General features: G+C 44.8%; 1 protein-coding gene across 1 annotated transcript in view; it reads left to right on the top strand.

Annotated features, from left to right (window-relative positions):
- KLHL28 (kelch like family member 28) overlaps nucleotides 1-12,829 on the top strand; it is a 48,687-nt gene that overhangs the window by 9,073 nt on the left and 26,785 nt on the right. Inside the window, exon 2 of the mRNA XM_068254357.1 lies at nucleotides 3,102-4,000. Coding sequence (XP_068110458.1) covers nucleotides 3,102-4,000 — 899 coding nt within the window. The remainder of the gene's footprint in view (nucleotides 1-3,101; nucleotides 4,001-12,829) is intronic.

Consider the following 12,829-nt stretch of genomic DNA (forward strand, 5'->3'; position numbering starts at 1 on the left):
GCAGTATTGTAGGGTATTACCGTAGATGTTAGATCGTAGTATAAGAGTATTTATACTCACAAAGGTGGGTTGCAGTTCCGGCAACCATTGTATATCACCAACGGGGAAGCCGACCCCGCTCGGTATTCCAGGTCCTGCTGGAACTGGATGGTCGCACTCCTGGTTGGTCCTGCTTGGTTGTAGATACCACACCCGGAAGGTAAACACCTCCAAAGGAGAAGTAATGTATAGTACTGGGGGGTGGAGGCACCCAAAAATAGGTAATGTGATGAAACTAAAAATAATTAGGAAGGAGGGAGGTGTCTTTACCATTCCAGATGGAAGAACCCAAACCACAGGGTTAATGTAAAAAGATTAAATTATTTATTCAGCGACACGTTTCACCTGTCTCAGCCGCTTCTTCAGGTAAATACAAGAGCCTTTAAAATATAGCCACAAGCATAGACTCCAGCTGAAGTGGTAAAGACCCCCTCCTCCTCTATTATTATTTTTTGTTTCATTACATTACTGTATATTCCTGCGTATGACTACTTTTTAACCCTTGAAAATCTTCTGAAAAGTCAGGGGTCGTCTTATACGCCGGGTGTCATTGGTGCCGTGTGATACACCCTATCTTATTATCGGCTCTCAGATCTCACTGCTGAGGACTGTAGTGAAGCGACGCAGGCGCACATGTGCGAGATCTGAGAGGCAGAGAAGGAGGTAAATAGGATACAAGGGTGGGCCAGACGGGTGAAAGAGGCGTGTTTTATGGGCACAGCGATATCTATTCTTCCATACCGCTCTGATAAACGGGTAGACAAGGAGAGCTGACCAATCCACTTAGGGAGAGTTGACCAATCTAACCAGTTAATCCCCTGTATACTGTTATATACTGGGTACCACATACAGTACAGCACCAGTACCTGTTCATACATAGCACCAGTATATGAAGGTTTTTAAAAAAAATTTATTTGGTGTGCGTTGGAAGAGGGGTAGTCTTATACAGCAAGTATATTCCAAACTCCATATTGTAACTGGAAAAGTTGGTGGGGTCGTCTTATACACCGGAATATACGGTACCTATTTTTGGGCGCCTCCACCCCCTAGTAGTGTAGGTCTAGTTCTAGTGTTTAAAATTGTGGAAAGCTTTATACATTTGGAAGCAAACATTGAATATGCGCATGGCTCTCTTTGCGAGTCAGAATTCTGCAGTCAGCCTACACCTCATGGAGAGAAGGACACGCTTTTGCAAGAGGGATTAAAGAGGCCATCTATGTTAAACTGCCTCAACCCGACCTAAGTAAGGGAGAGAGCCTTTGACATCATTTGTCATCCATACGCAATGCTGTTTTATAGTGTTTTCCTAGACATTTTGGAGACCGTACACACCTTCAGTTTTCATCTGCATAACCTAGTCACTTATTTAGATTGTTGGCTAAAGGAAGTTTATTACATATAAAATGCCTAAAACCTCATAAACGCCTGACTTAAAGTGTAACTGTCGGGCACAAAATCAAAAATCAATGCTTTATTTTTATCTGGTAAACAAGTTATACAGATGCTAACCAGGCAATCCAAAAGTTAAAATCTCTATTCCTTTTCTTGTTTATAAATGATCATTGACCAGTTTACCTGACTCTTATTTGGTACGTTGCCGCACAAAGGAAGTTGCAGGACATGCTGGGTTGTCTTTTTTTAGCTTCTTTATTTCCCCTCAGACCTAAAGAGACACTTAAGCCAGAAAAAAAAGTTTTACTCACCTGGGGCTTCTACCAGCCCCCTGCAGCAGTCCTGTGCCCTCGCAGCCACTCACTAATCCTCTGGTCCCCCGCTGCCAGCTAGTTTCGTTTTTGCCGACAGGCCCGTCCGGCCCGCAATATCGCTAATTACAGTCGGGAATGCGGAAAAAGATACTTGGGCGTAGGCCTGAATGATAAATCAAATTTAAACCAAAATCACGTTCACCAAGATCACGATTTGGAAATCGTCTAAGTGGCTATTTACGAGATGACGTCATTTCTGCATGGGTACGTTTGAAGAAGGCCCTTCAAAATTCCCGGCGAGTTATACCTGCAGCATCGGCAGCGTTGGACATACCTTCCGACACGAGTCCAACGCTGTCCATCCTCTCTCGACATCTGTCAGCTCTTGTGCACGGTATACTTCCTGGTTCCTGTATGTCACATGAAATACACACACCGTACTTTTGCAAACTACGGGTCCATCAGACCCTCCCACAGGGCGATCATTCTGTTGCACGTGAGTACAAGCTGTTGGCAGACTGATAATACTGTTTTTGACTGATCCGCTCGGCGGATCAGTCAAAAACAGTCTTATCAGTCTGCCGACAGCTCATGTGCAACTGTTGGCAGAACAACCGCCCCGCGGGAGGGTCTGATGGACCCGTTGTTTGCAAAAGTACAGCGTATGTACACGCCTTAAATTTATTTTACAAATTGCCCAGCAAGCTTATGGAGAACCAGAACACCTAGGAGTTTGTAAGGGGCTGAAAGAGATGCAAACCCATTAATCTGTAGTAAAAAGAATTACACTGCGAATGAGCAGAAAGTCATGCAACCATGCATTGCGATTCCACAGTGAATCGCAGCGCATTGATGGGGACTAGTGTTGTGTGCTAGAAGTATGTAGCTACTTATAATTGAAATGTAACTAAGACAATGCTGCCCGCAGCAGAGGGGGGTTAACTTACCTATGCTGCCTATAGCCGATGCATTCCACGCGTGGTTCACGTAACTCCACAACTTCCTCCTCCAAACCTGGAAAAGGGAAGTAGTGGAGTTACTTGGACTGCGAATGGGCCCCTATAGGTGGCGGCATAGGTAGGTTAACACCCCCCCCCCCTGCCATGGCTAATGCTATCTAATTTAAATTTCAATTATGAGTAACTGCGTACTACATACTCGTAGCTATTCGTAGGGTACAACACTAATGGGGACATCAGACGGTGCACACTCTATGCACTTCTCATGTCCCTGCAGATCGCATCACTGCATGTTGCTGAAAATGTGACTGGAGTGGAAACGAGGCCTAACATGTTTCTTAATCAAATGACATTGAGATGAATGAATGTTATATTTTTTTTTTCTTTGATTTTTCAGATGGACCAGTCCTCTCAGTCCTACATGCTTGCCAACATAACCCACTTGCACTCAGAACAGCTTCTGCAGGGCCTGAACCTCCTCCGGCAGCACCACGAGCTCTGCGATATTGTCCTCCAGGTCGGCGATGTCAAAATCCACGCCCACAAAGTGGTGCTCGCCAGCATCAGCCCCTATTTTAAAGCCATGTTTACAGGAAACCTGTCGGAAAAAGAGAATTCGCAGGTGGAGTTCCAGTGCGTCGACGAGGCGGCTCTCCAGGCCATCATAGAATACGCCTACACGGGGACAGTCTTCATTTCCCAGGAAACGGTGGAATCTCTTCTTCCAGCTGCCAATCTGCTCCAGATCAAGCTCGTGCTGAAGGAATGCTGTGCGTTCCTGGAGAGCCAGCTCGATGTGGGGAACTGCATTGGCATTTCGCGCTTTGCAGAGACTTACGGCTGCCACGAACTCTACCTAGCCGCCAACAAGTTCATTTGCCAGAACTTTGAGGACGTGTGCCAGACGGAAGAGTTCTTTGAGCTGACGAATTCTGAGTTACTCGAGATCGTCTCCAATGACTGTTTGAATGTTGTCAATGAGGAGAGCGTGTTTTATGCACTTGAAGCCTGGATCAAGTACGACGTCCAGGAGAGGCAAAAGTTCCTCTCCCAGTTGTTGCACTGTGTCCGACTGCCTTTACTGAGTGTCAAATTTCTCACCAGGCTGTATGAAGCTAATCACCTTATACGCGATGACCACACCTGTAAACATTTACTCAACGAAGCTCTGAAATACCACTTTATGCCTGAACATAGACTCTCCCATCAGACGGTGCTAAAGACTCAGCCTCGCTGCGCTCCCAAAGTACTTTGCGCGGTGGGAGGGAAAGCTGGACTGTTTGCTTGTTTGGAGAGGTAGGTTACAATGGAAGAGTTGGTATGGTATAGACTACAAATCAGTCTGCCAGAATGAGGTCCTTTTTTTTTTCTTTTGAATCACTACTGTCCAGGCTTACCTGGACTAGTGGGACTGGTATGAAGTGTCTGAGAATTTCTTCTATTAATCCATTGTCCCTCTTCCATTGCGTACACATGCTAGTCAACCTAAAGCCAAGTTAAAAAAAATGAGATGAACTCACCTGGGGCTTCCCTCAGCCCCCCGCAGCCGATCGGTGCCCTCGCAGCCCCGCTCCGATGGTCCAGGACCCGCCGGCCAACACTTCCGGTTTGGCCGTATATCGCCCCCTATGCTGCTATTGTGGCCTCCTGGTGCTTTTTACAATGCTAGCTAATGTATTTGTATGGGATGGATCACACCAGAGCGACGCAATTCTTTCCCAATCGCAAACGCGGGTCCTGCAACATTTCTGAGGCGATTCAGCCTCAATGTTGAGTATAGAAAAGCGGAAAATCGCTCTAAAAAAACCTCTAGAACAGAGCGATTTTCCAAGCGTTTTTTCATACAAAAGCTGTTCACTTGCAGCTCTACTGTACCGAAAATAAAAAATTGCTACACCAAAACGCTCCCAAAATAGCTAGGCATAACTAGAAAATGGCTAGGCACATGCCTAGAATCGCTTAGAAAAATCACTTCTATAAACGCATAGCGTTTGCGATTACGCTAGCGCTATTAGGTGTGCACCAGCCCTGAGAGAAATGGCTTGAGATAAGGTTATACTGCAGGAAAGTTCAAAGGTTCATTATTTCTGCTTTGTTTTATAGCCTAAAAGATGGCTTAGATTGCCCATATGCAATTAACCTCTTCTCCTGAGTTTTCTCCTAGGTGAAACTTGTCCATAAAATGCCTTTTAGACCACCACAAGCAAAAAACTACTCAAATTCATTTTGATACTATTTTTTTCATCTACTTTTTGGTGCTTTTTCTATTGCAAAGTGCAGAAAAGTTATTCTACATCAAAGATGAAAAATAATCTCATAGGCGGAAAGTTAGGTGAAAAAATTTGCATATGGCCCAGAATGTGTTTTTTTAATTGTGACAGAATGATGCAGTGTGTTAAAAACAAAGCTATAGAACTAAAAATAAAAATAGGAGAGTATTTTCTTTGCTACAAATGCTCTATTCATTATCCGTACCATGCATACAATGTAGAGGGAAGACTCTGGATACCATAGTGCCTTCCCGGTCTTTAATCCATCCTGGCTTTCCACCGCTGTCCTCGTGGAAGTTATTCAGCCTGATACCGTATTTACTCGGATATGTCGACCCCAATATTTGACCCTCTTAAGGTGTCTTTTTTTTTTTAATTACTCAAGTATAAGTCTATCCAGAAAAGTTAATGGCTGCACTTGGGGACCAGGATGGGCCCCCAAGTGTAGCCAGTGCTTCCTCTAGGCCACCACATGCAGTCATTAATCCTCTAATCTGTCCCCTGTCTTTGTGTTCCCCATGCCCCCTGTCTGTGTGGTCCCCCTGGCTGTGTGGCCAGTAGGTGCTTTCTCTTCTATGTGGCCACTAGCCAGTATTCTTTTGCCACCCCCACCCCCCCTCCCTCTTCCCCAGAGCTGCAGTAGCTACCTTCTCTCTTCCCCTCCCCTCAATGCTAAAGCAGCCAGCCTGGTGAAACTCTCCCCTTCCCCCCTCACCCCCCATCCACCGCTACCACGGAAAGGGGGTCGCCTGTTTCTATCTCCCCCCTCTGTTTGAGGTTATGGAAAGCGCATCCCACAGTGTAAGGCCCTAGTCTCCCAGCGGCGATTTCATATGTATGCCTCTGCGATGGGAGTACTTCCGACAGCAGGCGATGAGTATGAGATGTGATGGTTGTGTAACTTCAACGGGGGCTGGTGCTGGAACAACAGGGTGGGACAGGGCGTGGACCGGGACGGCTCTATGGTATCAGAGCCTTCCCTCTGTAGGTCTGTATCTAACCAGAAGTGGATTTCCTCACTTCAGCTTTAGGACAACTGAAGTGAGAGGAATATGAAGGCTGCTATGGTTCTCTTAAACAATACCAGTTGCCTGGCTGTCCTGCTGATCTTTCTGGTTGGGTCTATGGCTAAAAGTATCAGAGGCAGAAGATCAGCAGGGCTGCCAGTGAATCTGCTTTGTTTAAAAATAAATAAATATGACATCCTCCATATCTGTCTCAGTTCAGTTGTTCTTTAACTTCCCCAGGACAAAAACTGCATTTCAGCCAGTAGAGAAGAAGGTACCATACTTTTATTTACTGGTTGAAAAGCGCTGATCCTGACCTAAAGAAGGCAGTCAGGACTCATGAAACACTTTAGGTCAGGGGTCTCAAACTCAATTTACCTGGGGGCCGCAGGAGGCAAAGTCAGGATGAGGCTGGGCCGCATAAGGAATTTCACAATCGCGGCGCATTGCCGCCTCTGCCCGCCCCTCTCACTCTTCCTTCACAGAGAGGGGCGGGGAGAGGCGGTGATCCGTGCGGCGATTGACGTCAGGATGGGCAGAGCTGAAGCTGAAAGCTCTGCCCCTTCCAGGAAATGCCAGCGGATTGCCCCCCTAACGATTTGGGGGCTCTGCAGCCCTCGTTTAGCATCGGGGATGCAGCGGATTACTTGGGAGCACTGAAGCGAACTATAAGGAAGCTTTTGCCGGCGAGGGCCACAAAATATTGTACCGAGGGCCGCAAATGGCCCGCAGGCCGCGAGTTTGAGACCCCTGCTTTAGGTCGTTTCTGTGATTGCCAGGTGTGACCCCATTAGAGATAGGCCAACATTTACCATCTAGTCAAGAAACATGGAGGTGCTTCAACTTCCCCCGTCCTTCTCCTCTGTCCCACGGCAGCAGTGATAGATCCCCGAACGGCGAGGATGTAAATATTAACCTTCCCGGCTCCAGCGCAGGCGCAGTGGTGGCTCTCGGCTCCGAAATAGGCGGAAATAGCCGATCCCAGTCAGGTCCGCTCCACTGCGCAGGTGCAAGTCTCCTGCACCTGCGCAGTAGAACGGACCCGACTGAGATTGCCTCTTTCTGAGCGGAGAACCACAACAGCGCCACCACTGGAACAGGGAAAGGTAAATATTGCACGGCCTGACAAATTGTCGCTGTGCATTCCGTGGGCCAGACAAGGCCACTGTGGGATGGAGGACGACGAGGGAAGCCTTGATAGGATCCAGAGGCTTCCCCCTCCTGAGGTGAGTACCCCCCAGGGGAATTTTTTTTCGTACAGAGTCTCTTTAAAGTGAACCTGAACTGTTGCACAGGACAGAAGGAAAACAGAGAGAAATGTACCCTGGATGTATTTAGAAAGTTTAGCCTGTGTAATTCCTTTCATCTTTGACTAATCACAAGTGTAATTTGATCTCTCATCTGTGTCTTTTGTAAACACAGGATGTTAACCCTATGTCTGCTTCCATGAAAGCAGAAAGTAGACACACTGCCGATTTTATTGCAGGATTTGTATGAGCTGTAACAAAGAATTGTTTTTTTTAAAGATTATGCTGCTGTTGCTTATCTTTCAAAGCAGTGAGGAAGTTCTGAGTTCAGGTCCGCTGTAACACTACATCTAAAAATCGAGTCTGTAAATTCATTAAAAACTGCTCCACAGTGGTCCTAGTCTACAATGAAAAATCCAAACTTTGACATATATTAAGTAGTTAAAGAGAACCAGAGACGAAGCACCCGCGTGTATTTCACCTTATAAATCAGTAGGAACATGACAGTAAACACCTAATCTGCTCTTTGTTTCATTGTTCTCTGTTTATTCTGACTGTTATCACCTCTGATAAGAAACCCCGACTGAGCATTCAGTCTGGCTTTGCTATGGAATGATTATAGCGGAGTCTGTCTTCTCTGGTGTCTTTTCCATCCCAAGCCTGCCGCCTTGTGGCTCTGCTATAATGACTCAGCAATAATCATTCCCGGCAAAGCTAGACTGAATGCTCAGTCCTGGATTCTTATCACAGCTGATAACAGACACCTTTAGCAGTGAGGATGAAACGGAGAGCAGGGTAGGTGTTTTCTCTAATGCTGGGAATACACGTTAAGTTTTTACTTTAGATAGATGGGTTCGATAGATAAATTCCAACCTGTTGGATCTGGTCGTTTCTACTTTCGTTTCGATTCTCCTACATTCAAGTGAATGTAATTGATAAGAAAAGATAAGGAATCGAGAGGGGAATCGAGCAGTGAATCGAGAGTAGAATCGATCGAAAGCGAAAACGACGGCAAAAACGAACGCAAAAACGCATCGTGTATTCCCAGCATAATGTTCCCACTGATATATATGGTAAAATACATAAGGGTGCTTCGTCTCTGGTTCACTTTAAACCCTGGGACAAGGGTTGCCTGTAGGCTTGTCTTTACCCGCCTCTGGGTGTCTTAGATAGCCAGGTGCCAGTTTTTAATGTTTTTACATTGTAGGATCACAGTTAGATGACCTTGCTGAGATGTTGTGGCTTTCTGTGGGTTTCTCCTGAGTATTTGTGACTAATATCTCTGCTTTAAATTACTTCAGAAGCTTATGTTTTTGCAGATTTGGTGTGCTTTGTACTTTTGTCTTTTTTTTTTTTTTTTTTTTTTTTTTTTACAACTGCTGAGAGATCTCTGTGATTTGCAACATGTTGAAAAATGGTGATGAGAAAAATATCCTAACTTTCCGGTCCTCCTTGACCCAGGAAGAGGCATTAGCTGCTGGTGAATTTACCAGCAGACAGCTTATCGATTGGTAGCTGTTGACTTTCACTGGCTCAATTATTTTCTGCTCTCGGGTCAATGAATATCTGTGTGTTAGGCCCCGTTTCCACTAGAGCTGATTTTGCCCAATTTCACGCACACCAATCCGGACCTGGAATCACAGTCTATTGAAAGCAATAAGCTGCTTCCGAATTGGCGTGTGTGAAAGAAACCTGAAGCACAGCTAAAGAATTCCAGACAACGCATCCGAATCCCTATAGAAGTGCACGGCATGGCTACAGGAATTCAGATTTCTAATCACACTATAATAATAATACTCCTAAAATTTGTATAGCACTTTTCTCCTGTTGGACTCAAAGCGCGCAAGAGCTGCAGCCACTAAGGGCGTGCTCAAGGGGCCACCCTGCAATGTTAGAAAGTCTTGCCCAAGGACTTCTTACTGAATAGGTACTGACCCTAGCCAGGATTCAACCTCTGGTCGCCCATGTCAATGGCAGAGCCCATAACCAATACACTATCCACTGCACAAGGGCTGGTGTTTGTCTCAGAGATGGACGCCCAGCGCTAGTGGAAACCTGACCTTAGGGCATACATTTGAAAAAGTCGCAACCTAATTTAGGCACAATGCTAAATAACGATATTACTAGCAATATTGGTAACTAACAATTTAAGTAAATAACAGAAAACTGAAACGGTAAATTACGATTTAATTGCAGTATTACATTATTGGTAAAACCTAACTATGACCTAACCTCTCCCTACTCTCACACAAAACCCTCCCCTGGTGGTGTCTAACCCTAATTCCCCCCTGTTGGTGTCTAACCCTAATTCCCCCCTGTTGGTGCCTAACCCTAAAACCCCCTTGGTGGTGCCTAGTCCTTAGACCACCCTGGTGGTGCCTAGCCCTTAGACCACCCTGGTGGTGCCTAACCCTAAGAGCCCCTTGGTGGTGCTTAACCCTAAGAGCGCCCTGGTGGTGCCTAACCCTAAGACTCCTCCCTGGTGGTGCCTAACCCTAAGACCCCTCCCTGGTGGTGCCTAACCCTAGGACCCCTCCCTGGTGGTGCCTAACCCTAAATTCTCCCTGGTGATGCCTAACCCTAACACCCCCGATCCCCGCTAACAATAATATGATGCTTTTCATTTCAATTGCAGCCGCCAGCTAAATATCATAACGGCTTTCTATATTACGTTAAATAACAATTCTGCCCACATACAGTGATGTGAAAAACTATTTGCCCCCTTCCTGATTTCTTATTCTTTTGCATGTTTGTCACACTTGAATGTTTCTGCTCATCAAAAACCGTTAACTATTAGTCAAAGATCACATAATTGAACGCAAAATGCAGTTTTAAGTAAAGGTTTTTATTATTTACTGAGAAAAAAACCTCAAAACCTACATGGCCCTGTGTGAAATTGCCCCCTGAACCTAATAACTGGTTGGGCCACCCTTAGCAGCAATAACTGCAGTCAAGCGTTTGCGATAACTTGCAACGAGTCTTTTACAGCGCTCTTGAGGAATTTTGGCCCACTCATCTTTGCAGAATTGTTGTAATTCAGCTTTATTTGAGGGTTTTCTAGCATGAACCGCCTTTTTAAGGTCATGCCACAACATCTCAATAGGATTCAGGTCAGGACTTTGACTAGGCCACTCCAAAGTCTTCATTTTGTTTTCCTTCAGCCATTCAGAGGTGTATTTGCTGGTGTGTTTTGGGTCATTGTCCTGCTGCAGCAACCAAGATCGCTTCAGCTTGAGTTGATGAACAGATGGCCGGACATTCTCCTTCAGGATTTTTTGGTAGACAGTAGAATTCATGGTTCCATCTATCACAGCAAGCCTTCCAGGTCCTGAAGCAGCAAAACAACCCCAGACCATCACACTACCACCACCATATTTTACTGTTGGTATGATGTTCTTTTGCTGAAATGCTGTGTTACTTCTACGCCAGATATAACAGGACACGCACCTTCCAAAAAGTTCAACTTTTGTCTCGTCGGTCCACAAGGTATTTTCGCAAAAGTCTTGGCAATCATTGAGATGTTTTTTAGCAAAATTGAGACGAGCCTTAATGTTCTTTTTGCTTAAAAGTAATTTGCGCCTTGGATATCTGCCATGCAGGCCGTTTTTGCCCAGTCTCTTTCTTATGGTGGAGTCGTGAACACTGACCTTAATTGAGGCAAGTGAGGCCTGCAGTTCTTTAGATGTTGTCCTGGGGTCTTTTGTGGCCTCGGATGAGTTTTCTCTGCGCTCTTGGGGTAATTTTGGTCGGCCGGCCACTCCTGGGAAGGTTCATCACTGTTCAATGTTTTTGCCATTTGTGGATAATGGCTCTCACTGTGGTTCGCTGGAGTCCCAAAGCTTTAGAAATGGCTTTATAACCTTTACCAGACTGATAGATCTCAATTACTTTTGTTCTCATTTGTTCCTGAATTTCTTTGGATCTTGGCATGATGTCTAGCTTTTGAGGTGCTTTTGGTCTACTTCTCTGTGTCAGCTCCTATTTAAGGGATATCTTGATTGAAACAGGTGTGGCAGTAATCAGGCCTGGGGGTGACTACAGAAATTGAACTCGGGTGTGAGAAACCACAGTTAAGTTATTTTTTAACAAGGGGGGCAATCACTTTTTCACACAGGGCCATGTAGGTTTTGAGTTTTTTTTCTCACTAAATAATAAAAACCATCATTTAAAACTGCATTTTGTGTTCAATCATGTTATCTTTGACTAATCGTTAACGGTTTTTGATGAGCAGAAACAAAAATGTGACAAACATGCAAAAGAATAAGAAATCAGGAAGGGGGCAAATAGTTTTTCACATCACTGTATATCGATAAATAACAATTGCGCCTGTTTTTGGACGTGACTTTTTCAACTGCTCACGCTTTAGGATTTGTAGCTCATCAGTATTGGAAACCCTTTCACTAGACAATCAGCAAAATGGGAGACTGTTAGTAGTGGGGTACCACAGGGGTCTGTTCTGGGTCCAGTGCTCTTCAATTTATTTATTAATGACCTAGTAGATGCAGTAGTGAGCAATGTTGCTATTTTTGCGGATGATACAAAATTGTGCAGAATCATCAACTCTCTCAGGAAGATAGTGTCATATTGCAACAGGATCTGGATAGGATGGCTATATGGGCACATACATGGCAGATGAAATGCAATGTTGAAAGATGTAAAGTCATGCATTTTGGTCGTACCAATGGTCTAGCACAATACAAAATAAATGGGATACAGTTGAGGGCATCAAATTTGGAGAAGGACTTAGGAGTACTCATCGACAACAAGTTAAATAATCGTACTCAATGCCAAGCCGCTGCAGCTAAAGCTAACAAAATTTTGGGATGCATTAAAAGGGAAATAAAAACTCGAGATGCTAGCATAATATTGCCCCTGTTTAACTCTGTAGTAAGGCCACATCTGGAATATGGAATTCAGTTCTGGGCACCACATTACAAAAAAAGATATTGCAGTTTTAGAGCAGGTGCAGTGACGAGCAACAAAATTGATATGTGGGATGGAAGGTCTAACTTACCAAGAAAGGTTAGATAAACTGGGTTTATTTAGTCTAGAGAAAAGACGCCTTAGAGGGGATCTAATTAACATGTATAAATACATCAGAGGGCAATATAATAGCTTGGCGGATGAGCTTTTTGTCCCTAGGCCTTCTCAAAGGACTAGAGGACATGATCTGTGCATGGAGGAAAAACGTTTTAGCCATTTATTTTGGAAAGGGTTATTTACAGTAAGAGTGATTAAGATGTGGAATGCATTGCCACAGGAAGTCGTTATGGCAAACTCTATACCTGCATTTAAAAGGGGCTTAGATGCTTTCCTTGCGTTGAAAGACATCCATGGCTACAATTACTAGGTAATGCCTAATGATGTTGATCCAGGGATTTTATCTGATTGCCATCTGGAGTCGGGAAGGAATTTTTCCCTTTTGGGGTTAATTGGACCATGCCTTGTAAGGGTTTTTTCGCCTTCCTGTGGATCAACAGGGATATGTGATGCTGGATACACACGTTGCGTTTCCGCGTTCGATGCGGCGTTCGATTCGCGTCGATTCGATTATTTCCGAGCATTTCCGAGCGCATTTCGATTATTTTTAGGTCGAATGCC

The sequence above is a fragment of the Hyperolius riggenbachi genome, chromosome 9, assembly GCF_040937935.1.
Source record: "Hyperolius riggenbachi isolate aHypRig1 chromosome 9, aHypRig1.pri, whole genome shotgun sequence".
Taxonomy (NCBI): Eukaryota; Metazoa; Chordata; class Amphibia; order Anura; family Hyperoliidae; genus Hyperolius; species Hyperolius riggenbachi.